The sequence below is a fragment of the Triplophysa rosa genome, linkage group LG20 (assembly GCF_024868665.1).
Source record: "Triplophysa rosa linkage group LG20, Trosa_1v2, whole genome shotgun sequence".
NCBI classification, from domain to species: domain Eukaryota; kingdom Metazoa; phylum Chordata; class Actinopteri; order Cypriniformes; family Nemacheilidae; genus Triplophysa; species Triplophysa rosa.
Window position 1 is genome coordinate 19909830 of NC_079909.1, and position 27888 is coordinate 19937717.

The 27888-nt window shown below is 39.7% G+C and overlaps 1 protein-coding gene across 8 annotated transcripts in view; it reads left to right on the forward strand.

Moving 5' to 3' along the window:
• LOC130570935 (CSC1-like protein 2) overlaps positions 1-27888 on the forward strand; it is a 35094-nt gene that overhangs the window by 2500 nt on the left and 4706 nt on the right. For 4 of the 8 annotated variants that reach the window (XM_057361470.1, XM_057361472.1, XM_057361473.1 and 1 more), the window contains exons 2-20: positions 6976-7175; positions 8645-8724; positions 10897-10935; positions 13602-13692; positions 14998-15035; positions 15148-15290; positions 16691-16742; positions 16834-16942; positions 17186-17256; positions 19622-19702; positions 19933-20056; positions 20396-20529; positions 25001-25154; positions 25281-25387; positions 25504-25590; positions 25871-25936; positions 26363-26525; positions 26817-26922; positions 27687-27854. In XM_057361470.1, coding sequence (XP_057217453.1) covers positions 7026-7175; positions 8645-8724; positions 10897-10935; positions 13602-13692; positions 14998-15035; positions 15148-15290; positions 16691-16742; positions 16834-16942; positions 17186-17256; positions 19622-19702; positions 19933-20056; positions 20396-20529; positions 25001-25154; positions 25281-25387; positions 25504-25590; positions 25871-25936; positions 26363-26525; positions 26817-26922; positions 27687-27854 — 1963 coding nt within the window. In that variant the 5' untranslated portion in view covers positions 6976-7025. Of the gene's footprint in view, positions 1-6666; positions 6831-6975; positions 7176-8644; positions 8725-10896; positions 10936-13601; positions 13693-14997; positions 15036-15147; positions 15291-16690; positions 16743-16833; positions 16943-17185; positions 17257-19621; positions 19703-19932; positions 20057-20395; positions 20530-25000; positions 25155-25280; positions 25388-25503; positions 25591-25870; positions 25937-26362; positions 26526-26816; positions 26923-27686; positions 27855-27888 lie in introns of those variants that run through there. The other 4 variants (XM_057361471.1, XM_057361475.1, XM_057361476.1 and 1 more) reach the window with 4 other exon arrangements.

Sequence of the window (27888 nt, forward strand, 5' to 3'; positions counted from 1 at the left end):
ATAAACCCATTATTTCTGACATGCTTCCCCACTTTGATGATCCATTTCTCTTTGAACTCACTCTTTTCACACCTTTGAAAACAGGGTTATTTCTCTCTCAACATGTAGAACCAATTTAATGCTTGACTGTGTTTGACTGGTGGGCAGAAGGAAAGTTTGAATGTCATCATGCTCTGCGGCAGGAGCTTCAATGTGTGCTGGCTAATGAGGATGCACAGAATTTCACAGAAAGGAGAGACATGCTTCAATGTCACAGTCTCTCTCAGCGGCGGTTAACAATGACGACTGACCCTGTACTGTAAAACCACCGCAAGATCATTTCCATCATTATTAACTTCTCTAGAGAACCCCCCCAAACTTTATCTTCCACAACTCAAACTAATATCATCATTTGCTCTTCCGTCTGTGTCTATTAAACCAGATCATAGGATCATTTAATAGAGAGGGTTATGCAAATGCAACATATCCAAAGCGCATTTAGTTATCGTGGCTTAATCGTAGTCAAATTAGCAGCCGATTAATTCTTTGTCAGTTTCATACTTCACAGGTTAGTTTTACTTGCAGGTCAATGTCACGCCTCTTTGCTCACATTGTTAAGACCAAATTAATATTTTGGCTTTTATGTGTACACTTGTACACGTATTTTTTAAGCTAAGTCTTGCGAAGTGCTGTATAAACCATGTGGAGTTAAAGATTTATTGATTTTAGTCTCAACCTGTATGAGCAACAGAGATCTTACCCCACCCCTAAAACACGACCCCCGAAACGCTTTCATTTGACTTTGTGCTTCGAAATCTGTTGGCAAGGTCAAAGATATTTGTTTCCCCCACCAGCGTCTTGGTGATAAACAGAAATTCCTATCATGTTCTAGATCTCCTGTGCCTTTACGTTAACTGAAGGTCTGTTGGGCAGAGATAACCAGACGCCCCACGGTCACATGACACTGCAGCTGCGTATGGCTGTCGGACACAGCTGCGCAGACGGCTCATCTGTCTCTCACTGCTGAATCACGCTGTCTGCGTGTTTATGACACAGAAGATCAACCGGTGCTCACTATCTAGAAATGGGTCACGGGGTCTGTTCTCACAGGCCTTCGGACACGGAATGAGAAATGAAAAACATGATGGAGACACATCCACTAGTGTCCCATTGATTTGGGCCGAATAGTTTTTCTCTGCAGCTTTTGTCCTCCTGTCATTCATTGGAGCTTTGAGGGACATTTTTGTTGATGTCTTATGTAAAAGATTCATGAAACAAATCCAGGTGAGAATTGTTGGTTACAATGTTTCCAGAATTGTCAATGTTGGTGAATATCAGGCTTTACAGACTTCAATTACACCAAAGCTCTAGTGATCTATAATGCAAAAATCATTCAGATGAAGAAATGTATAAATATATTAGCGTTTAAGAACAAGACTGTTTTGAACTTTATTTATATACTTGATTAGTCGCAACAATCAGAAGGAATTAAACAAGCAGATGTGTTTGGTTCAGAGATGATCTGAGGAGATTTAGTGAAACATGGATACATAATGTCTTTAAAACCAAAAGGCATCATTCAGGAATTGTCCATTAATAAAATATGGGCCGTGAATATAATGGTAGGAAATGGTTATTCGCACCTTTATTTAACATTCTTAAGCAGTGGTTAGATGAATAATACACGCAGTTTTTTGTGGTCGCTCCTCTGGGAGAAGTCTGTTTGCGTGCAGTGTTCCAGTAGTAACAGAAGTCGTCATTAGTGTTGTTTACCTTTATTCATGTAATATCGATCATACCAAGTGCAGCATAAAATAACACAGCATCTGCCTGTGGTTCTGAGAAAAGCCCAGACGTCATGACCTCAGCAGATCTGGGTCTGGTCCAGGTGTCTGGCTTGTGACTGTGCTGAGGTCATGAGGTGTCATCAGGAGAGATCTTTAACTTGATGTCTGTCCACACGACTCTGATTTATCAACAGCTGAGCTTCTGCGTATTGATAATTCAATAAAAGCAGACGCTCTTGGCAGGTTCAGACTTCATAGACTGCAGTATAGACTTCAGATGAGGACGTCTGCTTATGAAATGTTTAAAGTTCTTTCATTACTTCATTGGATCAGCATGAGAGAGGTTTTATAGATTATATACAGTACGTTGCATGTGATGTTGTAATGATGAACGTGTTTAATAAGAACCGTGCTGCTGGACATTCCAATGATCTTTATGGAAATATTGAACCATGGTCAAATAACTATAGTGCAGAGCCTTTCTCTCAGCTATATTAAAAGACTGAAAACAGAAATAAAACACACAACTGTTTGGTAAATATAGCTTGTTACCGATGACAGGCTCTCTACAGTTATTTTAACTTAATAGTTATGATCAAAACAAACCTTTTTTTGCGAAGGTATATTTCATCCACTGCCTTTTGATTGTTAATACCTGTATATGAATGTAGGATCACAGGCTGTCATAGTGACTCATCCACTCACAATTCTTCATTTTATAATTGTAATGATTTGCTTCTAATGATTATTTTATGATTTATTCTGACTGTGTGGTTTGTTCTCTCTATGTCTGTTTGCCATGTAGTTTTTTTCCCTCCGTATAATTCTATGCCACCTGTACAGTCCTCAGTCTGTTATTGTGATTCTTTACATCTTAAAGGGACAGTTCACCCAAAAATGAAAATTCTGTCGTCATTTACTCACCCTCAGATTGTTCCAAATCTGTATAAATTCCTTTGTTCTGCTTTACACAAAGAAAGATATTTGGAAGAATGTCAGTAACCAAGCAGATCTCATCCCCCATTGATTATCACCATAGTATTTATTTTTCCTACTATAATGGCAGTAAATGGGGGATGAGATCTACTGACATTCTTCCAAATATCTTTGCATAAATGTCTTTGAACTGCTGAACACAGGTTTAGAACAATCTGAGGGTGAGTATGACACAATTTTCATTTTTGGGTGAACTATCCCTTTAAAGCTGGTGGATTCAACTGTTTAGCTTCAGTAACATGTTCTTCACTTTATACAAATGAAGATCGTACTATAACACGGTTGTTTTTCCATGTAATGTAATTGCACTTTGAGCTATAAACACACACACACAATGGCTTTAATAAGAGTCATAAATACATTAACATACCGCTGATGTTACAGCAAGCTTCTTAAATAACACAACGTTTATTTTTTGCACTTTAATGTGTGTGTTGTACAATGGAAGTCTATGTTATGGCCTCATGTAGATGTGTGTGTGCGTGTGTGTGTGTGTGCGCGTGTGTGTGTGTGTGTGTGTGTGTGTGTGTGTGTGTGTGTGTGCTTGCGTGTGCAGTCAGAATAATTGAGTTTGTGCTGATGAGGTAAAGCACAGGCCTTCAGCCTGTGTGTTCATATAACTTATGGCTCTGATTAAACTTATTAAACACAGTAAGAGCAGCAATTTGAATATAGTACATGAAACAAGATGATTCATTTCTAGAATTTGTCTTATATTTTCATCACATTCTCTAATCCAGGAAATAAACAAGAGAATTACAAACGTGGTTTTGTTTTGTGGAGAACGGCATGAGGTTTCTTTCTTTCTTTCTTTCTTTCTTTCTTTCTTTCTTTCTTTCTTTCTTTCTTTCTTTCTTTCTTTCTTTCTTTCTTTCTTTCTTTCTTTCTTTCTTTCTTTCTTTCTTTCTTTCTTTCTTTCTTTCTTTCTTTCTTTCTTTCTTTCTTTCTTTCTTTCTTTCTTTCTTTCTTTCTTTCTTTCTTTCTTTCTTTCTTTCCTTCCTTCCTTCCTTCCTTCCTTCCTTCCTTCTTTCTTTCTTTCTTTCTTTCTTTCTTTCTTTCTTTCTTTCGCTTTCTTTCTTTCTTTCTTTCTTTCTTTCTTTCTTTCTTTCTCTCTTTCTTTCTTTCTTTCTTTCTTTCTTTCTTTCTTTCTTTCTTTCTTTCTTTCTTTTCTTTCGTTCTTTTCTTTCGTTCTTTTCTTTCGTTCTTTTCTTTCTTTCTTTCTCTCTTTCTTTCTCTCTTTCTTTCTTTCTTTCTTTCTTTCTTTCTTTCTTTCTTTCTTTCTTTCTTTCTTTCTTTCTTTCTTTCTTTCTTTCTTTCTTTCTTTCGCTCTTTCTTTCTTTCTTTCTTTCTTTCTTTCTTTCTTTCTTTCTTTCTTTCTTTCTTTCTTTCTTTCTTTCTTTCTTTCTTTCTTTCTTTCTTTCTTTCTTTCTTTCTTTCTTTCTTTCTTTCTTTCTTTCTTTCTTTCTTTCTTTCTTTCTTTCTTTCTTTCTTTCTTTCTTTCTTTCTTTCTTTCTTTCTTTCTTTCTTTCTTTCTTTCTTTCTTTCTTTCTTTCTTTCTTTCTTTCTTTCTTTCTTTCTTTCTTTCTTTCTTTCTTTCTTTCTTTCTTTCTTTCTTTCTTTCTTTCTTTCTTTCTTTCTTTCTTTCTTTCTTTCTTTCTTTCTTTCTTTCTTTCTTTCTTTCTTTCTTTCTTTCTTTCTTTCTTTCTTTCTTTCTTTCTTTCTTTCTTTCTTTCTTTCTTTCTTTCTTTCTTTCTTTCTTTCTTTCTTTCTTTCTTTCTTTCTTTCTTTCTTTCTTTCTTTCTTTCTTTCTTTCTTTCTTTCTTTCTTTCTTTCTTTCTTTCTTTCTTTCTTTCTTTCTTTCTTTCTTTCTTTCTTTCTTTCTTTCTTTCTTTCTTTCTTTCTTTCTTTCTTTCTTTCTTTCTTTCTTTCTTTCTTTCTTTCTTTCTTTCTTTCTTTCTTTCTTTCTTTCTTTCTTTCTTTCTTTCTTTCTTTCTTTCTTTCTTTCTTTCTTTCTTTCTTTCTTTCTTTCTTTCTTTCTTTCTTTCTTTCTTTCTTTCTTTCTTTCTTTTGTGTTATAGCCGCTATAACTGTTACTCTAAGACTTTAAACACTGATAAAATAGCACACAGAGATTCATGATTGATTTGAATTTGCCCTTCACAGCTGTTGATTTTCCCCAATACAACGTTTAAGTATTATATTAGAATGTAATCATCTGTAGATGTATTGCTTAATGCAGAGATCTGATATCATGACACGCATCAATGTGTTTATGCTGTGTTACATCTGTTTACATTAAACTCTGGGGCAAGATGGAGCCTATCTTGAGCATTGAGAGTGCATTTTTGACTTTCACGAGTGCTAATTCAGTTTTGTATAGAAATACGTGTTTGTACTTCACATGTTTTTACAATTTAGCTGCCGGTTTAAGAAACATTCTTTGCAAGGAAACGCACTTAAAATGCTGGCTAGAGTAGGAAGCTCACAAGTGTTTGGTAATGAAAGTTTTGTAGGTTAATTAACAGTAGACCATTGAGTAATGATGCTGATGTTCCCTTGACTCACCATGCTCCAATTCTCTCTCTCTCTTCTCTCTCTCTCTCTCTCCCTCTCTCTCTCTCTCTCTCTCTCTCTCTCTCTCTCTCTCTCTCTCTCTCTCTCTCTCTCTCATCTTCTATTTTATTTTTCTCCAAACAGCTTAAGGAACATGAACAAGGTTAAGATGTGAGGATTGAGTGCACGTAAGCCCCTTTAGCTGCAAAGCGCAGAAAGAGTTTTCGACATGTCTGGTTCACTTCACTGCTGCTTCTGCCCAAGAGCTGCACATTGGATGTGAATTCTGTTGCCGTAGCGATGACCAATGAGATTGCAGACAGTCAAGTTCACCTGGTCTGTCATTCAGCTTTTGAGGAAAGCTTTCCAGGGTTCTTATCCATGTGATGCACTTGATGGCTTGCTCTGCCTCGGAGTGCCTCCATGTAGCACGTCCACGACTTCCTTATTACGCAGTCATGTTGGAAAGGTCACGCTAGACCTTTTGTTTAAAAGACTAGTGTTTAAAATGGTCGGTTCGTGTGCACATCAGGGATGTTTAAGTCTTTTGAAATCTACGTGCATCCTGGAGGCGCTCCAGCCATATATTTATGTTTAAAACCTATATAATTGACATAATAAATGACCAGTCGTTTTGCTTGACAACACCCTTATTCATCGGCTGGTGTCGTGTAGAGTCTTTTGAAGCTGCGACGAAACGGAAATTTGGACCTTAACCAACAGCCCCCCCGTTGAAGTGCATCACATGGATAAGAACCCTGGAAAGCTTTCCTCAAAAGCCTCAATTTGTTTTCGACAGAAGAAATAAACACACGGACGGCTTGTGTGACACGTGGGTGAGTGAATCATCATGCCATTTTAATTTTAAACTACTCCCTCTAAAATCTTGCTCGCATGCTGTCTCAAACGCAAACCTCTGGGATATCTTCCAGCCATTTCGGTCACAGTTTTCAGTAGGTCAGCGAACTGCTGATTTCAGCCTTCTGTTGTATTTTTTGCCTTCTGTACGTCAGACGGTCAGCGTGGGTGTCCTGTCTGATGAGATCTGGTTTAGATCTGATGGGTTGCAGGATGAAACGCTGCAGCTCTGGTTTGTGCTTTCCCCTCGACATCGTGAGAAATCACACAACCGTCTTCCTCTGGTTATAAAAAACTCAAACAAACAACACATCCCACACGCTGTCTCGCCAGTTCAGTGTTTTAAGAGGATAACTAAATAGACATCATCTCCTCCTGCTTTCAGATGGTTTTGTGTCTGGCTCTATAGACTTGTGCCAGGGCTTCAGTGGTGTAGAGGGAATGGTTGGCAGAAGCTTCGAGCAGGTGAACGCTGGGCACATTTGAGTGGGCAGAAGCACATTTGTCCTGAAACGATGGTCAGGATTTGGACTCTCATCAAACGGGCGTCTAGTGTTCCATTGCGTCAGAACGCTCCGTGTTATATAACCTCCGGCATGACAGCCTGGTGGTGAAATGGTGGTTATCTCTGCTTGTTGTCGCCGAGTTAAGCTCACGGTTTGTGGATTTAACACCGAGAAGGCTGATGGGGGTTTTCTCTGCACTTAAAACATTTCTTAAGTGCTTTGCTGGTCCTACTTTTGTGGTCCATTATACAGTATCCTCTTCTAAGCGGTTCTCTTCTGTCCATGTTCTCCTTCAGGTTCTCCATCAGGATGTTGCAGTGATCGCTGTGAGTTTCTGATCGTGACGATGGGGATTTATGGACACCTGGCCTTTTCGAATCAGGCCAACACTTCCAGAGACTTCTGCTTCTCGGCACGGATCCGCAGTACCGTCTTGCAGGGTCTGCCCTTCGGAGGGGTTCCCACGGTCCTCGCGCTCGACTTCATGTGCTTCCTGGTGAGTCTGAAACATCTACAGTTTGAAGCCTCTGATTTCTGCTTGATTATGATTTTAATAAACAGCCAAATGTCTCACGGTTTTAGGAGAGATATGACATTTACGAAGGCTTCCATCTGGTCTGTGAATTGGCTGATGCTAAATATATATCAAATAAATAAATCGAAATGAACTAAATATGTGCATATTGCAAGGATTTTTTTTATTCACAAGGTTATGTGTAGACCACTTTGAATGACACAAACAACGCTGGTCCAAAACAACTTCCCGTTTCAGTTTTTTAACACAACACAATGTTTGAACAAAATTCAACTAACCGAACATTTTTAATTGAATGAAAATGCTAAACAAATATCGTAGTTTCAATTATATATGCGAGATTCTAAAAAAATTCAATAAAATGAAGACCAGAAGTCTTTACATCTTGCGAAGTGGTCTATAGTCTATAAGATTTAGGTTGATGCAGATAGCAGAGAGACTTGTGTGGAAGATGATCAATAACAATTTAAGTTTTTAAAATAAGTATGTTGGTTATATCATTTTGAGTTATTAAATATATTTACCAACTTCTACCGCACATTGCATTATTTAGCAAATTATTGTATATCACATTTCTTTAATATCGTGCAGCCCCAAGGTTATGCTTTTTTCAATATACTGTATTTTAAAACAATTTAAATTGATTTTAGAAAAATTAATATCGTTTCGCATACCGAAAATCACATTGATTAGCATTCTATCGCATATCTCTTTCATATCGCACAGCCCTAGTACTGTATATACTGGACAGCTTTGCATGTTCGTTCAGTTCAGATGACCTAATGACTGAACAGTGTTTTTAAAAACATTTGCACTCCTCTTCATGTTTGATCATGTCGCTGGAGGGCCGGGTTTCCTTCTGATGGAACAGAAATCATGGATTGACCTCCTTCAGTTGTTTGTATTAAACATGTGGACGTGCAGAACGAGCGTCTGTCTCTGTCATACACTAGACTAGTTATTAAAGCTCATAACACTCGGTCATGTGACTGCCCTCCTGACCTGTGTATTTCTGCTGAATGCAGGACGAATCAAGCAAGAATCAAAATGATCTAGCTGTGTTAAACAAAACCAAGAGTTACATTTGTTTTGTGTGTTAACTCTTTCATATCATATTTACATTTATGTGCATTTATGCAAGATATCAAATAATAAAATAATAATACAAGATTGATCAAATTTGCGTTATCAAATCATTTATCTTTGTCTTTATGACTCTCTTTCTCTCGCCCTTTGTCTGTCTCTCACTCTCTCTGTCATCTCTCAAGCATGAATGTGTGTTGTTACAACATTGCCAAAGCGTTATGCATAAAAAAGTAGCATGCAGTAACGAAATATAAACGAACAATTTGAATTGAAATAAGGTGTAAGGTGAATGATACATATAATAAAATGTATCAAAAATACACGTTTCTGTCTTTCTGTCTCAGGTTCTTCTATTTGTCTTCTCTATCTTGCGGAAGGTGGCGTGGGATTACGGCCGTCTGGCTCTGGTGACTGATGCTGACAGGTAAATGCACACTTCTGTCTAGTACTCCTGTAATGGTCATGTCATAATGATTTCTCCTGTTTTTATTACAGTTCTTCTGTGTAGAAGTTCTGTAGGATCTGTGTGTGTTTCTGTGGAACAAGCCGCAAAAGAAATCTGTGGTCAAAAATAAAGCGAGATTCATCCTGACCTGAATGTTTTGTAGATGTTTTTGGCCTGATGTGGATGAAGGAAGGTTTTGCTCCTGAATCCTCATTCCAGGCATCAGTAGACAATCTCTTACCCAACCAATCAGATATTTTACTTATTCTGTTTTGGCCAAACTAAAGACGAATAGTGTCAGGTCAATGTATGATGATGCACTTTTTGGCAGAGTCTAAATTTGGTCCATGTTTGAACATTGTGTTTTGAAGAATGATGTGTATTAGTCCAGATGGGCCGTACCCACAAACATCATTGGCAAATGAGCTGTTGAATCAAAGACTGCATCTTCTCTAGATGATGTGTGTTAAATCTGGACCTCTATAAATAAGAGCAGCCCTGTCAGGTTCACGTTCTCTCTCAGACAGAAGATGCTCTTCCTCCGTCCGCACCTCCACATTTTCTCTTTCAGTCTGGAGATGTCACAGTGAAACTCTATTTCTTGTACCCCATGATGCTTTGCTGCTCATACACCTCACACACCACTGAAGAGTGGACACAGGAAGTAGAGATTTGAGCTTCCTGTTGAAATCTCACAGTGGATTGGATTGTTGGTTGTTAAACTCATTCCCCCGTCCACACGCACACACTTGTGTAGTGTGACATCTGTGTCCCCCCGGCGGTGTAAAACTCCAGCGTGACGTTTGGAGATTGATGATGTTTGGAGATAAAAGAGTTTCTAGCTGCTGTCTGCCGGCACTCGTTAGAAAACTCTATAATGATTACAGTGAAACACTCTCTGGAGGAAAGAGACTCTCGTTTGAAAGTGTGGCTCAGGACAGATTCTGCTGTATATTCTCTGCAGGGCTGTGTGGTTTACAGCGGACAGATTTAGATGTCTGTTGGATGGACATGTGAAGAGTAGAGTTGCAGATATAGTGTGATGTAATTGAGTCGTTGTAGACAGCTGTTGATAAACAAATACCCTAAAGACCCATTTAAACATCACGGCCATGTGGAGAATATGTTTAAAAATGTCCTGCTGTCCACACGGCCTTAAAGGCCTCATTGAAATATCAAACCCACGGTACTAAATATCTGCAATTATAATGTGTAATTGATGCTAATGTAAAAGTTATGAGAACCATTCTGGAATGCAAGATACATTTAAAGAAAATGTATCCTTAAAGGGACACTCCACCCAAAAATGAAATTCTGTCATGAATTACTTGTTCCAAACCTGTATACATTTCTTTAGTCTGCTGAACACAAAGAAAGATTTTTGGAAAAATGTTAGCAACTGAGATTTGTGGGACATCGTTGACTACCATAGTAGGAACAATTGTGTTAAACGGAACAAAAAAAATGATACAATCATTTTTCCAACTATGGTAGTCAATGACGTGCCAGAAATCTCAGTTGCTAACATTTTTCCAAATATCTTTCATTGTGTTCATCAGAACAAAGACATTTTGCTTGGAACAGCTTGAGGAAGAGTAAACGATGACAGAATTGAGTGTCCCTTTAAATTAAAGCATAATATGGATGTTGTTATACACTTAATCGACATGAAATATTCACTAGTTGCACAAGATGGCGCCGGTGAGCTTTTGGGACGCCAGAGTCGGCAGAGTAATTTCCGGTCGAATAACACTGTGTGGGAAAAGGAGGATTTTTGGCTGGCAGATATGGGTGTTTTTTAGATAAAAAAGGAGAAGGTAATATATAAGCGATGTGACAGATCCCCTTTACATTGCTGAGCACTTCGTTAAGCCAAAACAACTCGATAGTGTTATACGACCGTCGACCGGAAATTAGTCTGCCGACTCTGGCAAGAGCAAAGCTCACTGGTGCCCATTTTGTTATCTTATTAGAAAACATCTTATTTGGTTTCTGGAGTGAATTGTTCTCAAAGATTTTCATGATTTTTTCTAACGTGCAGTAACATCTCTCTGTCCACAGCTGAACGTCTGCAGTAAGGAGATGTTTTTATTGATCTTAATGAAATCATCTTTCTTCAAGCTCATTTTTGTCCTCTTTTACTTCCCCAAGACGGAAGAGAAGATTCAGTGGCCTGGAGGAGCGCGAGTAGTACGTTCCTTAAGTTCCTCTGAATTCTCCCTCGTGAACTAACCGCTCTTGTCTTCTCCTGATAAACTTGCTGGGGTTCTTTACTTTTAACCTGTTTTAACACATCACGGGTGCATCGTGCTTGGCTTTAAAGGTGTGCGTGTCTGTGCTGCTCTCAATGTTTGCTTTCTGAAGGATCTCTAACAGGATTGTGAATAACCCGCTGTGGTTTGTATGTGTTTTTGTGATGTTTGTGACGTGACTACAGCACAAGAAAAGAGCGCAGTAACTATCAGCCGGTACACAGGTAACACAACTGTACAGTGTGTGTCCCTGATCTGTTGTGACCTGAAGAGTCAATTCAGCCAAGACCCTTGAGTTCTGTGATTCATCCCCACCGTGTCACTGTGAATCATTTAGATTGGATTCTTACAGTAGCAGTGTTGAAACTCGTGAATGTAGATGTGACCTCACACACACAGTTCATGTAAGTTTGTTTAGCCAGTAGTCCCTGATATCACTGAATGTTCATATCAGTTTGGTACAACTGGACTTCTAGTCCTCATGAAAAAGACAAACAAATAGGTATGGGAAACATTTCAGGTGATTTTTTTTTCTGTTTCATGCAAGTGTCGAAAAACGAGTTGGACGTATAACGTAATATTTCAGACTTCGAATAAGTTTTGGAACGTTTTTTTCAAACATGGCCCTTCGTTACGCAACAGAGGTCGTTATTCCTTTCATGGGCAATTTTCTCCAAAACAGCGCACGCGCTCATATCAACCAGAACGAGAGCGAGAGAAAGAGCACGCACGCCCATCAATGTGCTTGTTCGGGTTAAGGAAGATCAGTGTGTTTGATTGTTCACGGCATTCCGGTGACGAATGTTTTCTAAAGTAGGCGACGCTGGATTTGCAGATGGTTTGAAACTGATAGATGGAGCGGTCCCAGGGTTAAAGATGCTAGTCATGAACCGCACGCGTTAAGTGAAAACGAGTCATACGTCTGTGTTTTCTTGGCAATCGGTGCGTATGTGAAGAATGTCAATGACACAAATGTAGTGAATTAACAGTTATACAGGGATAATGCCCACTGCACGTCTTCAGAAGGGTTGACAGTTTTCTGTCTTTTGTAAATGTGATAAAACCAAAGACTCTTCGGAGATATGAAGTATGCTCTATAGGTACTCAAGATTAACATGACTTTGGCTGAAATGGCGCATTACGTTGTTCATTTTAATTTGTAGTTTTTTTCGGCCTGGAACGTTTTCCTTTTTTTCTCAGGAATTTCAAACTCTGTGGTTTTAACAACCAGAGGTTGTGCAATATTGTGGCATCTTGGAAAACTCATTGATTTAACGACGTGAGCAATTGTAATATTGACTGAGATGGTGAACGCGTCGATGTGTCTGCAGCTGTCAAATGTGGCATCTACATGTACGTATCTATGGCTGACATGACGATAAAAATAAATAACTGTTGGTATTATTAGTGAACTGTACATGGATAAATGTTTAAGTTACAGTTACATTTAACTTTTGTTGTGTTTTAATTGACATTTGTGACCAGTCTTGAGGGTAAATTGTGTTAGAAAAATTCAATTGAAATTGAGACATCATCTGACAGCTGTATAAATAGGCTTTCTATTGATGTGCGGTTTGTTATGATATGATAATATTTGGCCGAGATACAACTATATGAAAATCTGGAATCTGAGGGTGCAAACATCAAAATATTGAGAAAATCGCCTTTAAAGGTATAGAGTGGGATTTATAGTGACCACTAGCGGTGAGTTTGAGAATTGCAACCAATTTCTCAGCCCAAAAAGATGTTTGAAGTCTTTGAAGCTGAAGAAGTCCTTAGCATGGCACATTACTCACAAAAATAAAGTTTTGATATATTTACAGTAGGAAATTTACAAAATATCTTCATGGAACATGATCTTTACTTAATATTCTTACGATTTTTGGTCACGATCATTTTGACGCATGCAATGTAATGTTGGCTGTTGTTTAAAATGTTCTGGTGACTGGTTTTGTGGTCCAGGGTCACGTTTGGTCACACTAATGCTGCTGTCATACAGTATGTTCTGTGATCGTGAGCTATTTTGAAGATGTTGCTTATTTCTAGTCAAATGATTTTTGATAAATGCATTTATTTGAAATGCTAAATGTGGTCCGGTTACCTTTTGAACCTCTATTCCTATTTCATTTGAGACGCACAGCAGGGCAGTCTGTTTCAGATAGAGTCCTGTTTTATCCTCGCGGGTCATTTTACTCCAGTAGTGTAATGAATCTGACAGCCATCCAGATCCACAGCAGAGAAAACCGTCTGCTGCTTCCGTTCCACCGAAGACCAGTTTAAAACCGTGCCATGCGTTTCCAAGACAAGTAACACAGACATCTAAATCTGGGGATTGTGTTTCTCTTTGTTTAGTATTTCTGGTGTGCTGAAGGAAATGTGTTAGAGCTGGATTCTCTGTGGCACATAAATACTTGATAACCCAGCGGAGGCTGACCTACATCCGCACGAGTAGACAATCTGATGTTCGCAGACCTGGACGTTCAGATGTTCGTTTCAGGGCTGTATAATAACACTAACCGTCGAGCCGCCCGGTGACTCCACAACCAGCATTTCTGTTATATTTCTCATTGTCGGCCTTTCTCTCTTCTTTCTCTCTGTGTACAGCGTGGCCTCAGCTCTGCATTCTGAAACACCGGACCATTATGAACGTCTGACCTCCGTGTCCAGCTCCGTGGATTTCGAACAGCGAGACAACGTAAGGCACCTGTCAATCATTCTTTCCCTCATCATCCCTGTGTGCGGCGACATCCGTGTTACCGTATGTGTGTGTTTTTCGTCTTGTCTCCCAAAGCTGTGCGAAAGTTTTTTCAGGGTGTTGAAGCTTTTTAATCCCTTCGGATGTGTGGCTGTGATGTAAAAATAAACACCAGTGCATTTGTTGTATGTTGTTTGCATTTTATGAATTTATCTCAAGACAAAATTTGTCCCGCCTCCTCGCGCCCAACACGAGTGCTCTAGCTGTTAACATCACTAACACCCTCATTCCTCGTAAACCACAATGTACCAGACTTTAGAGCCACGGTTAAAAGTCAGACGTCAGACTAGTTTGTGTGCCTGGAACACCTTTTTTCCAGAAGAGCAGTTGCGCGTCTTCATCGTTCCCTGCGGACTCCATTGATTTTTCACGTCAACATTATATCCGATGTGAAAGAAGCGGGCGTAATATGGGGCGCACGCTTCCTCCATCGTTTGGTTTTAAATCACGTTGGTCATGACGCAGCACTTTCTGTCCTGGTTCCTGCCGCCGTCCTTGAATGTTCCCGTTCTGGACTCTTATGCTGGGTTCACACCAAGCACGAATGAAGCGATTTGCATGAGTCAATGCAACATAATCAATGCAAAGACGCGAACTCGCCGGTGTGAATGTGCGTCAATCGCGTCTTCCGCGAGAAATTCGCTTAAAGACCTCATTGAAACCTACTGTTTGATGGGTCCGGACACGTGAAGACGCTCCTCGTCGCGTGAGGTTTTTCTCATCACTTGCGCGAAAATACCGAACTTTTCCCGCGAGTAATAAAGAGCGTTGGGTGTGAACGCGGCATTCGTGGTGTTTTTTTCTTCATTATTCAGTCCAAGTTATGCACTTCAAAAACAAATGTATGTTTTGTAATGAATCGAGTGAATATGTTGCCACGACTATTCTTTTATCTACAAAGCACGCTCCTTCAGATGCAAAGATTTTTTACATCATGAGAAGCTTTTCATTCAAGTGAATCCAAACTTTTAAACGCTTGTGTTTTGCAAACATCATTTGTAATGTGTAATAGGAGGAACTGATGGTTTCCTGGTTCTCCTGCGTGTAAATGAAATCAAATACCGGAGGCAGAACAATCCGTTTTTATCTCAGTCGGTCTCTCGAAGGCGGCTCATGAACGCAATCACACACTACAACAACAGCAGGTTTATTTGAATGCGTTCAGAGATGTGAGGGACAGATGTTACAGACCGCTGAGAGTGTATGTGTGACCCATCTTCAGTCTGTTCTCCGTCTCCTCTGCAGGGTTTTTGCTCTTGGTTGACAGCCATATTCCGAATCAAGTGAGTGAGTTGTTTCTCTTTAAAATGACTGTGCTGTGTACTCCGTATTCTCCACACTCTGAATCTGAAGGGACTTTTTCATCGTGAAGGGTGATGTGATTTTCCTTTACAGAGACGAGGAGATCCGTGAGAAATGTGGAGAAGATGCAGTTCACTATTTGTCCTTTCAGCGTCACATCATCGGCCTGCTGGTGGTTGTGGGAGTTTTATCTGTGGGCATCGTTCTGCCGGTCAACTTCTCCGGCAACCTGCTCGGTGAGTCCTGAGGTTCAGAGGTCAAATGATGAAAATCTGGCCTTTCATTTTCCTCTTCATTTGAGTAAAGTTGAGCTTCTCATGTTTGATCAGTTGGAGAATTGTGTGCGTGTGGTCATGACAGATGTTTCTTTTAGATGAGTTAGACGTCTCATTTGGTATGACAATTTCTAGGGGCGTTATGATTTATTGTACTTTATAACAATATATATATCGTGATAAAAGATAGGGTGTGTATTTTAGAGTTGTTGCACTTTTTTTATCCTATTAAAGGGACAGTTCACCCAAAAAATGAAAATTCTGTCATCATTTACTCACCCTCGAGTTGTTCCAAACCGGTTTACATTTCTTTGTTCTGATGAACAAACACAGAGAAAGATAATCCTCGTAACCAAACAGTTCTTGGACCAATGGTCAATGGTAGTCAAAAGTGCCCCAGAACTGTTTGCTGTCCTACATTCTTCAAAATATCTTCTTTTGTGTTCAACAGAACTAAGACAATTATAAAGCAGTTTTTCCTACTATGGTAGTCAATGGTGGCCAAAAACTGTTTGGTTACAAGCATGTGTTCATCAGAACAAAGACATTTATACAGATTTGGAACAACTTGAGGGTGAATTAACGATGACAGAATGTTCATTTTTGAGTGCACTTTTCCTTTAAGCGGTCAACACATGACTGCATCACATGAATAAGTTCAATTCAATCTTGAATGTTGTTGATTACATAACATTTTTGACATACAACAAAAATGTAATTGAAAATGTTTTAGAAAGTGCAGTTTAATATGTGCAGTTTCAGTTTTTTAAATTTAGTTCAAAGTATCGCTGTACTATTTTATCGTGAACCCAGTATTGTTTCAAATAGTTTTCCATACAAGTTTCCAGACACTGGCAAGTAAATCTGCTTTATTAATTATAATATAATAACAACTTTTGGCTAAGTAAGGCATAAATATAGAATGAAATATAAAATAAAGTATATGTAAGTAAACAAATGAAATATGGAAATAAAACTGAAGTGAAACTGTCTATAGATTATCATCACATTGAGATTGAACTTCTGTCTGCCGGCCGGGTAATTGAACGCCTGTTGCAGGGAACGAACGAAGGGCAGAGATGACAGAAAAAAAACTGGAACGCGGTCGAACAGAAGAGAATTAAAAGCTTTGAACTGAAAGAGCAACGTGCAACTCTCTCTGTTTTTATTCCTCACTTCTACCAAACTGACTTTCTCATTTATAGTTGATGAATTGTGCATTATTCTCATATTTGTGACAGTTCTTGTGTCTGCTGTCAGGTTTTGTTCAGTCCTGATGTCGTTGTTTTAGATCAGTGTGTGGTGTCGTTTGTCTGTTGTGTGTGTAGTTGTCAAATGAATCGTGTCTCTTTTGTTATCAGATAATAATGCATACAGCTTTGGACGCACAACAATCGCCAACCTGAATAAAGGGTGAGACATATAATTGTTTACATTTGAAAAAACCTGACTGAATTAAGGAGGTTCTGTGTTAAATGAAAGCGTCTCTGTCCGTGCTCTTCAGGAATAATCTCTTGTGGCTGCACACGTCGTTTGCCTTCATGTATCTGCTGCTCACCGTCTACAGCATGAGACGCCACACGTCAAAGATGCACTACAACGAAGATGACCTGGTACGTGTACCATTGTATTATACGCAAATGTATCTCTTTTTGGGATGTTCATGATACAATGATTTTGTGTTATAGCAAATGTGTACCGTACGTTCTCTTACCAGGCGTCTACAGTACGGTTTATGAAATATTCATGAGGTCTGACCTACATTTCAGCGGAGACTATTTCACCTTCATCCCAGTGCTTACGTTCCCCATTGTCTGTGCGTGTATAAATATCGTGTTTTTCTCTTGTGTCTCCAGGTGAAACGCACTTTATTCATCAACGGCATTTCTAAGTATGCAGAAGAGAGTCAGATCAAACAACACTTTGAGTAAGATTTCTCTCTTTCCCCATTTCTTGCTTCATAAATCTTGTACAGTATATTATAAACGGGTCACTTCATAGAACAGCAGCTTTCTCTAAATCATGTAACATTGGATTAACAGTTAAAATCGTATGTACTGTGCATCAGGAATGTCCTCCGGAGCTTTACCATTAAAGGGACAGTTCACCCAAAAATGAAAATTATTTTCATTCATCATTTACTCACCATCATGTCATTTCATACCTGTATACATTTCTTTGTTCTGTTGAACACAAAGAAAGATATTTGGAAGAATGCTTGCAATTTTCAGTTCTGGGACATCATTCACCAACCTAATAGAAAAAATGGTATTTTTTTTGTTCTGTTGAACCCAAAATTAGATATTTTGAAGAATTAAGGGAAAAAAAACACTGGGGCACCTTTGACTACCATTTAATTGTTTCTACTATGGCAGTCAATAGGGTTGTCACGGTACCATAAACATATCTTACGGTATTATAACTGTGCCAAATCGTATCACAGTGCTGTGTTGTGTTCATAATTGAAATCTACAAAATAAATCAACTTTCCTAAATACACAGACTTAAATGAAACATTTTGTATGTACTATAGTGAACTGTATTATGCTGTTCACTACAATGTTTTGTATTATTAACTATAGAAATGGGATAAGTCGTAGCAAATACTGAAGTATACTTTACTACGGTAATATTTACTATGGTAAGACTAAAAAAACTAGTGTCTAGGAATTTTACTGAAGTTTACTATAGTAAATACTAAAGTACACTAGAACATTTTTTACGTGGGAACTAACAAAATTTAATTTACAGAAATTTAATTTATACAGCAATGTTTATAATGGGAAATGTTAGGATTGCTTTAAATGTGAAACTAAAATGGCAGCAATTTTTCACTGAGTCGTGGCTGATTTCTTCAAGCGAAGCAAGTGACTTGATGAATGACTCACTGAATCATTAGGAGAGAAACGCATCAAAAAGGGAGATGCAAGTGGCTATATGAACGTTAATGCGCATGTAACATTCCTTACGGCACTACGATGCTACCATAAAATGAGCGGTATCGCAGGTATCTTGAAGCTTTAGCATCGCGATGCTACTGTGGCACCGGTACACCGTGCAACCCTAGTAGTCATCCCAGAAGCGAAAATTGCTGACATTCTTCCAAATATCTTTCTTTGTGTTTAACAGAAAAAAGTCATGTATACAGGACAGGTATGAAATGACATGAGTAAATGATAACAACATTTTCATGTTTCTGTCCCTTTAAAGATGAATCCATTTCCTGAGCTCATTTTTCACGCACACGTCTGCTGTAATTGTGTTTAAACTGGAGTCACGCCGTGGATCAGCCGTGGAGTGTGTACGTGCAGCGCTGAGGAGGGTCTATTAAAGATCGACACGTCTAGTGTGATTTAAACCTGAGCGCTGGTCATTCACACACAAACCCTGAATAACAGATCACCCACCGTAATGAACACAAACTCAAATGTCTCAAGAAGTTTGTTCGTTGATTTTTTTGTCCTGGTTGAACGACCAGAGCTTCTTAAAATCACTTCAAATTATCCATTGTTTTCCGTGAAAATGTCAACCTTACCATGAAAAAATGGTTTTTACAATGCTAACAGCACATATATCAACATTTGATGGTATAGAAAACCCATGTGAGGTCTCTCTTCAAGTTTTTAAAGCATTTGTTTTATTTTTAATGCATGATTTTTCATAGTCATAGATTTTCCATAGATTGTCACATCCATAACGGTACATATTGCTCATAAATGGGCACATGAAAATGAAAATAAACAAACTATTTCATGTTGAATGAAGAGTCGTCCCTCCTTTATTCATTGGGTTGTGTTGCTTCGGGTTTGTGCATTTTAATTCACAGAAATCCTACAAAGTTTGTCATCACCAAAAAACGTGTCCCATTTTTAAAATACAAAACGTGTTATATACTGACATTTTTCTAATGTTTAGACTCAATTAAAACAGATGGTTCAATATATTCGGAACAAATATATTTGTAAATACATTTTTTTTGTCACGTTCATAACACAAAATGTCAGGTCCATAACGCTGGAATTGCCCTATAGTAACCTTTGTTTACCAAAGGCTTTTGTAGAAAGATTGTAAAAGTCTGCTAATTGTATCCGAGAACAATAATAGACATAAATAAATGTTGTAAAAAATGTAAAAAAGTATTAAAATGATACATTTAATAAAAAGTTCATGATATGATACGAGTCCTTTTTTGTAAATGGTGTAATTTGCTGCATGTCTAATGTCAAATGTTATTTGTGTGATGATCATCTTGTGATACGCGAGATGTTGATGACTTGATTTCTGTCTCACAGACAGGCTTACGGGAACTGTGTTGTCCTGGAGGCTCGTATTTGTTACAATGTGGCGAAACTGATGGCGCTCAATGCGGAGAGGTAACATGTCACATAATGTTGATTTAAATACTGACATGACATCTTAAAATAGTGGACATTAGTTGTCCTGTTCTGTATCCGAGTCCACAGGGCTGATCTTTATCATGTTGAACGAACCGCTGTGAGTGAACTGATCGGACCTCTGAGGACCGCTATTGATCTTTGTTCTCGGAGGGGAAAGATTATTGATCTGTTGAGCGTGTGTGTGTGTGTGTGTGTGTGTCGTACAGGAAGAAAACGGAGCGCAGTAAGAAGTTTTTCACCGATCTGATGGCTAAAGAACACATCCCCACCATGATCAACCCAAAGCCCTGCGGTCACCTGTGCTGCTGTGCCATTACAGGCTGTGAAGAGGTACAAACCTCACTGCATTACCCATAATACCCCTGTGCGACACATCACCCGTCACATGCATCCAGACCGGTCATGAATCTGGAGATTATAAATGCAAAGCTCAGCTAAATTCATCTCAAACCTTATTAGCCACTCATGAAAACATTTATCAAGTGCATTTTATTAATTTACTTTTAATACATATATAATAAATACAATTTAATTTGGTTGTCTATCTGAAAGGTAGGTTAGACAAGGAAAGTTGATTTAGATTTCTAGCGAACCAATTGAAACACATTTTTGTTGAGCGTTTTATTTTGTGGTGTGTTGGTGCTGGATTCGTTCTGTGTTGTTTTGTAGGAAGAAGCTGTGAATTATTACACTAAACTTGAGGCCAAACTGAAGGAGGAATACTGTAAGGAAAAGGAGAAGGTGAACACTAAACCGCTGGGAATGGCATTTGTCACTTTTCAGAATGAGGCCATGACTGCAATGTGAGTTATGACCCCAGTGCATTCTGGGACATTTTAGTTCCGTTTCAAATCAAAGCTATTGACTCTCTCTCTCTCTCGCACGGTTGTCTCAATGACATACGTGACTGGAGCCACTCCAGGTGCCCTCCGTTCTTCTCTAATCTCGTCTAGCGGTAAGTTTGGACTATAATCATCTCTCTGTTCGGATGTCCCCTTCGAGGGCGCAGTTCCAGATCGCTTTCGTCTGATTTGAGAGAATAATTATGGATCTAGGAGAAAGGGGAGCTGCGTACGCTCTTTGGTCCTGTCTCTCTATCGTGTCCTCTCCTCTCTTCTTCTCTTCTCATCCATCATCTTCACTTCTCTCGTCTATTCTCGTATCTCTACCCTCTCTTCACTCACTTCTCGTCTCTCTTCTGAGTCTCTGTCTCTTCTTCTCTCTCTTTCGAATCGTTCGTTCTCCTTCATTCTCGAGTTGTTTGCTGAGGCGCATCGCTAATATATATGTCCATAGAGTTATTGGCCCTCATCCTCTCTCTCCTCCGATTGCACCCAATGTGCGCCACAGATCTCCTCGGTCTCAAGGCACGAGAGCAGTGCATCCACGTGTAGCTCTTTCTACTCTCTTTTGACCCAGTCCCCATCTGTCGACCCCTCTCTATCGCCTCCCCCCGCATCTTCGAAAACCTGCTATGAGCGAGTCGCCGTCAGAGTAGTAGGCGAGCTTGACAGTCTGCTGCGCGATCTGAGGCGCTGAGGTTGTACATAGGATACTAACGCCTGGTGTACCCTTACGCGATTTCTTCTTACTTGTATATATTTGATTGAACCAACAGAGATGCCAGAATCAGTTTGGATTTGCTGTCATGCTGTTACCTATATCTGTCACTTCTCATTTGACTTTAATGTGCGGTACATCTCCTTCCATGTAGAGGCTGGATTAGCCCACTTTTCCCGCGAAGGGCAGGCTGCCAGAACTGACCCAGTCCTGGATACAAATATCCCCTTCTGATGAGCAAAGAAACAATCCAGCAATGAATACAATACTCAACAGTGAATCACTTTAAAATGTAACGTATCATAGTAGATAGTGAGAGCTGTGCTGCTGTGTAGTGATGCTGTTGTGTCATCACCCTGGATTTAGTATGCAGAATAGAAATACAAGATGCTCTTTGCCACCCCCATCCCACCCACCACATCTACAAAGGATCAGCGAAGGTGCTATAAAAAGGAGACCCTGACAACTTGGTAGAGCTGAAAAGCCTATCTTTATCAGCATCAGGTACTGTAGGACAAACAATGACACCGGTAACTGCATACTGCATATCTCTTGCTAACACTGTCTTCCTGTAAAAGTGGGCTCTGCTTGAAAGCATGAAGGATTTTGGAGATTATCCTCTTCACACTTGATGCAGGATTTCTCTCTTTTCTCAGAAGCTGCTTTGTTAAATAGATTCCAGGACATCTGGCCCTGACCACAATAATACTGTGCAAATCTCTGTCACACTACAAGTGGTCCCTGCATTCTGATTCCACTGTATTATGTAATAATAATAATAATAATGATGATAATAGCTTTGGGGATCACTTTTTATTTTCTTTAGATTTAATTTTATAGACTAAATACATCTCATGGCATAATCTAGTGTTTTACTTCAAAATGGTAAAATTGCATGGCATTCTCTTTATGGTTCACTTTTTTAGAAAGTTCAGACTAATCGTGGTATTGTATACTTTGTGTCTTTCTTTAAGGCCAGTGCAATGAAGAGGTATTTGCACCGTATTTTCAAACTTGTCCTCAAACTTTCGTCATGCCTTGCTGGCAAACATCTCTGTGTCTGGCGCTTTAAGTGCCTGTGGAAACGTGCGAAAAAATCTAGAAATGAATGAAACTCAGCCATTCATAAAAATAGGACAGATTCGCGCTTCGATTGGTCGCTGAACGCTTAATACATATTCAATGTAATTCTCGCAAACCATTGGATTACCGATTTGAGTGACGTTTTCCCGGAGCCAATGAGCTTTCAGAGGCAAATGCCTCTCGAGCCCAAGGGAAAACCGAGCAGTCCATTTGCAACACCTCATTCAAGTTTTGCGTATCGGAGAGTGCGCATTTATTGATCCGTATTAGCGAGTGGCAGACATCCATTTGGGATTAAATCTGAAACTGTGTTTCTTTTTCAGTCCGTTCCGAGAGTGCACGGCATCAGTGGGGTGAGTTTAACCCTCAAATTTTCACACTTTTATCGCTGATATGTCTGAATGGAAAGGGTTGTTTCTACGCGGCACGTAAGTTTATCATGGGCTTGCAACTGCAAACACATCTCTCCTTGGGGAAAAACGAACGCCATTTTCTCCTAGAGAGGGTTTATACTATTTTGCAACCATTTTAATGCATGGAATTTGGTCTTGATATTTTGTTATTTTGCAACGTTTACTGGAGCGTGTGTGCTTGGGATTAGCGCACTAACTTGACATTTATAGGTGGGGTCAGTGCAACATGAACGGTGTAACGTTATGGTTTTATGAATGGAGGTCTCTCTTTCCCCCCGCGGATCGAGTTTCACTTCATTGAGAAAAACAAGAGGCCGTCAGGGGGCTGAGAGCGGGAGGAGGTGGTCTTTATCCCTGCTCCATCCTATCATCATTACTTTTAGCTTTTAATTGAAGGGTAACGTTAGATGTCTCAAAAGTGCGCAATGTTTATTCTTTTTTTTTTTACTGCGGTTTAAATTTTTAGTCGTTTTTGTACATGGGCATGTGGTTGTTTTGAGTTTTTAATTTTTAAAAATTGCGAAGTTTATTGCGTCATGACAAAAGTGCGAACTGGTACGTTTGATCAGATCTGTTCTTACGTTACTGTACGTTAAGCAGTAAGATAAAAGCTTTGCGACTTTAGTTTTCCGTAAATTTATGATATTTTTAGTTATTTTTTATATTTTAATCAAATAGTTTTCATAATAAAGAATTTCATTCATTATATGATTACATGTCGATATAATATAGCCTACATACTTTAAAATAGTACCGCGTTTAAATAATAATTACAAAATAGTTTTGGTAACAAAGTTGTATTTGTTAGCGTTGGTAAATGCATTAACTAACATGAACTAACAATAAACAATATAGTTTTCAGCATTCAAAAACGTTTTTTAATGTAAATTACTGTTAATACAATTTTTCACGTTAGTTCATGGTGCATTAACTAATGTTAACAGTTACAACATTTGATTTTAAAATGTATTAGAAAATGCTGAAATGAACATGAACTAAGAATAATAAATGCTGTAGAAGTACATTGTCATTACATGTTAGCTAATCCATTATAAGTAATGTTAACAAATACAACCTTTTATAAAATGTTACCAAATAATTCTAACCCTTATGTCTAACTATTATTATTATTGCTAGTAATAATATTTTTAGAATGGGACTTAACAGAAACAGCAGGATATCTTCAGTAAAGTGAGCACAGAGTCGTCCCTCTTATGAGTTTATGTTTTAGGGTTAGCTCGTAGCTTTCCTCATGGTAGATTTTAGACAAAATTTAAGCTTTATTGTATTATATAATTTGTACGCAATCATAATGTAATGGTCCTTCCCTTCATAGTCTAATCGCAGTCCCAGATGGTTGACTTTGCTTATGTAAGCTTTACATTCATCTTTGCTGTGGATTGCATTACACAGCTCTCTTGCTCTTTTTTGCGCTCTCTCTCTCTCTCTCTCTCTCTCTCTCTCTCTCTCTCTCTCTCTCTCTCTCTCTCTCTCTCTCTCTCTCTCTCTCTCTCGCTCTGTCTCTCTCTCTCTCTCACTCTCTCGCTCACTCCATCTCGCTCCATCTCACTCTCGTTCACTCCATCTCACTCCATCTCGCTCCATCTCACCCTGTCTCACTCTCTCTCTCTCTCCGTCTCTCTCTCTCTTACTCACTCTCTCTCTCTCTCTCCGTCTCTCTCTCTCTCACTCACTCTCTCTCACTCTCTCGCTCACTCCATCTCGCTCCATCTCACCCTGTCTCACTCTCTCTCGCTCCGTCTCACTCTCTAGCTCACTCCATCTCGCTCCATCTCACCCTGACTCTCTCTCTCACTCAGCCTCGCTCACTCGGTCACTTTCTCTCTCTAGGTCTCAATCTCAGTCTCTCTCTCAATCTCGCTCACTCCATCTCTCGCTCACTCCGTCTCACTCTCTCTTGCTCACTCCTTCTCTCGCTCACTCGGTCTCTCTATTGTTCACTTGGTCTTTGTTATTGTGTTGCATTTTGGAATAAGTAAAGGTGATGTAAATCTCTCTCTACTTCATTCTCTCTCGCTCTCACAGTCTCTTGCTCTCTCTCTATCGCTCAACCGCTCTGTCAGCTCTTTCTTTGCTTACTTCATTATCTTCATGAGTTGCCCGTGGAAAGTCGATATCTTCTTAGAGATTTTTCTCATTCTGCTGAGTTTGCCGAGTGTCAGTCAGTCAAACCTCGTGTTTTGTGATGTGCGCTCAGGGAGCATCTGTCTTTAGGAGGAGTTTCCTGGTGGCTGCGCTGCTTCATCATCAACTGCATCCTCTTCATCCTCCTCTTCTTCCTCACCACCCCGGCCATCATCATCTCCACCATGGACAAGTTCAACGTCACCAAGCCTGTGGAGTATCTGAACGTAAGACTTCATGTTTCGCTTCTTACTGAATGCAGCAACACCCAGATTTGTAATGTTTAGATAGGTGGACCGTGATTCTTAAATTATACATGTACATAATGAAAATGTCTGTCTCTCTCTGAACAGAACCCTATAGTCACTCAGTTTTTCCCCACTTTGCTGCTGTGGGCCTTCTCTGCCCTGCTGCCCACCATAGTCTACTATTCTGGCTTCTTTGAAGCCCACTGGACCAGGTACTGATACTCTTTCTCTCTTTCTCTCTGTCTGGATATGCAGTGACCAGAGGCATCTTTAAAGATGAGAGAGGTTCTGTTATCGCCTCTGTTTCTCATCTGGTCTTGTGTTTCAGGTCGGGGGAAAACAGGACCACCATGCACAAGTGCTACACGTTTCTGATCTTCATGGTTCTTCTGTTGCCGTCTCTGGGTCTCAGCAGGTATCGTGTCCTTCACATTGAGTCAGACAGTGAGAGGTTCAGTCCTGATCTCTTCACGGACGGGATCACAGAGATTGTGTGGACTTGGCATGTTTGAATCTTTCTTTGGTTCTGTTTCTAGTATACGTCTCAGATGAACTAAATCATTGATACCAAAGACAATCATGACTGCTTACATTGACTTCAGTCCAGCAGTGTTTGTGCGGCGTTGCAGAATTGAATACTCCGTCAGACTTTACATTTTTGTGTCTATAATTCTTAAAAACCCTTTTGTGTTTAGTTTGGACGTTTTCTTTCGATGGCTGTTCGACAAGAAGTTCCTGGCCAATGCTACAGTCCGATTTGAGTGAGTGTACCGTTTTCTTAGTTTATTTCTTATTTACTGAAACGCTTAACCCCAGGGTCTTAACATCTGTCTTACCGGGGGTTCACACCAAACGCCAATTCAGCGATTTGCGCGAGTAGATTACATACAATGTCAATGCAAAGATGCGAAAAGACGCAAACTCGCAACAGGCAATGCGATTGCTGCGAATGTGTGTCAGTCTCGTCTTCCGCACAAGTTGCAAATATTTGTCAGCACGCGTCACTCACGCGCAAATAACAAACTTTTCCCACGAGTAATAACGAGCGAGGAACGGGATTGTTCGCGTTTGGTGTGAACACGGCATTAGAAATGTCATCATTAGTTTAGTTTTGTTGTCGTGTATTAGGGCTGATGATGGAATGCATTCAATCAAGTTGTTTAAAAGGTGTTTGTGTGTAATTGTAGGTGTGTCTTCCTCCCTGATAATGGAGCGTTTTTCGTGAACTATGTCATCGCGTCTGCGTTCATCGGGAATGCAATGGACCTGTTAAGAATTCCGGGTCTTCTCATGTACATGATCCGACTGTGTCTGGCTCGCTCGGCTGCCGAACGACGCAACGTCAAACGGGTAAAAACAAAAACACACGCATTGTTTTATAAGGATCTAAGGTTTCATTGAGGACATTCATCAAATTATAGATTATAGTACAAAAATAACTTCAAGAACACAAAGCATATTTTCAGCAGTATTATGTACAGTGTAACTATTTACATAAGATTTTTGGGGGGTGAAATATGAGCAGACGTGTTCTTGACAGGTTTCATGAGACCCACATATAGTGCACATTTCCCCCCTTGTGCGTTTTTTTTTTGTTTATGTTATGCTAATCTGTAAGGGTGTGTGTGTGTCTCTCTGCAGCATCAAGCCTATGAGTTTCAGTTTGGAGCTGCCTACGCCTGGATGATGTGCGTTTTTACTGTCGTCATGACGTACAGCATCACCTGCCCCATCATCGTCCCTTTTGGTGAGTCCGACCCCGCCCACTCCCACATCAGCCCATTCATGGACTGACAGGGTAACAGCCAATCAGAAGGAAGCGATGAGAACAAGTGAATGAGACAGACAGACACGGGGGATGGAGAGAGAGAGAGAGAAATGAAAGACGAGGTTGGGCAGGAAACTGTGTGAATAACAAAACGGATTGACTTGAAGTAAAATTGTGCATCTCCACATCGCCCCCTACTGCTCGCATGCTTCAATGCAGCCTCTTAGAATGGAAAACCAACAGAGACCACCTGCCTACACGTTGTGTGTAATTGTGTGTACGAAATATAGATCATCCTCTATTTCAGATACTTCAGGAAGACGGAAACTCTCAGGAAATCTTAAGAATAAGACTCTGTTTCTGTATTTCCGGCGTTCATATGCTCATGATATTTCTAGAACGCTTGCTCTCACACACACACACACACACACACACACACACCAGCTGGCAATGACTCATCGGGTCATGCCGGTCCTGTTTTGCGGAGGAATCTTTTTCTCTTACACTTCACAGCCCACACTGTAAACGCATGTTAATCTGAGACACAATAAACAGACACAGAATTATCTGTTCACCATCTGTGTATAAGTTCGTAAAAATGCTTTTATCCCGTGATGAATTGAACATTATAACCGTGAGGGTCACGGGTTTGAGATGAATGGGGACTGAATGAACATGTTTAGTTGAGTTTGGGGAGGGGTCTGATGACGCGTGTGTGTGTGTGTGTGTTTGTGTTGGCACAGGACTGATGTACATGCTCTTAAAGCACCTGGTGGATAGGTACAACATGTACTACGCTTACCTGCCCTCCAAACTCGACAAGAAGATCCACTCAGGAGCTGTCAATCAAGTGGTGGCCGCACCCATCCTCTGCCTCTTCTGGCTTCTGTTCTTCTCCACTGTTCGGACAGGTGTGTGTGTGTGTGTGTGTGTGTGTGTGTGTGT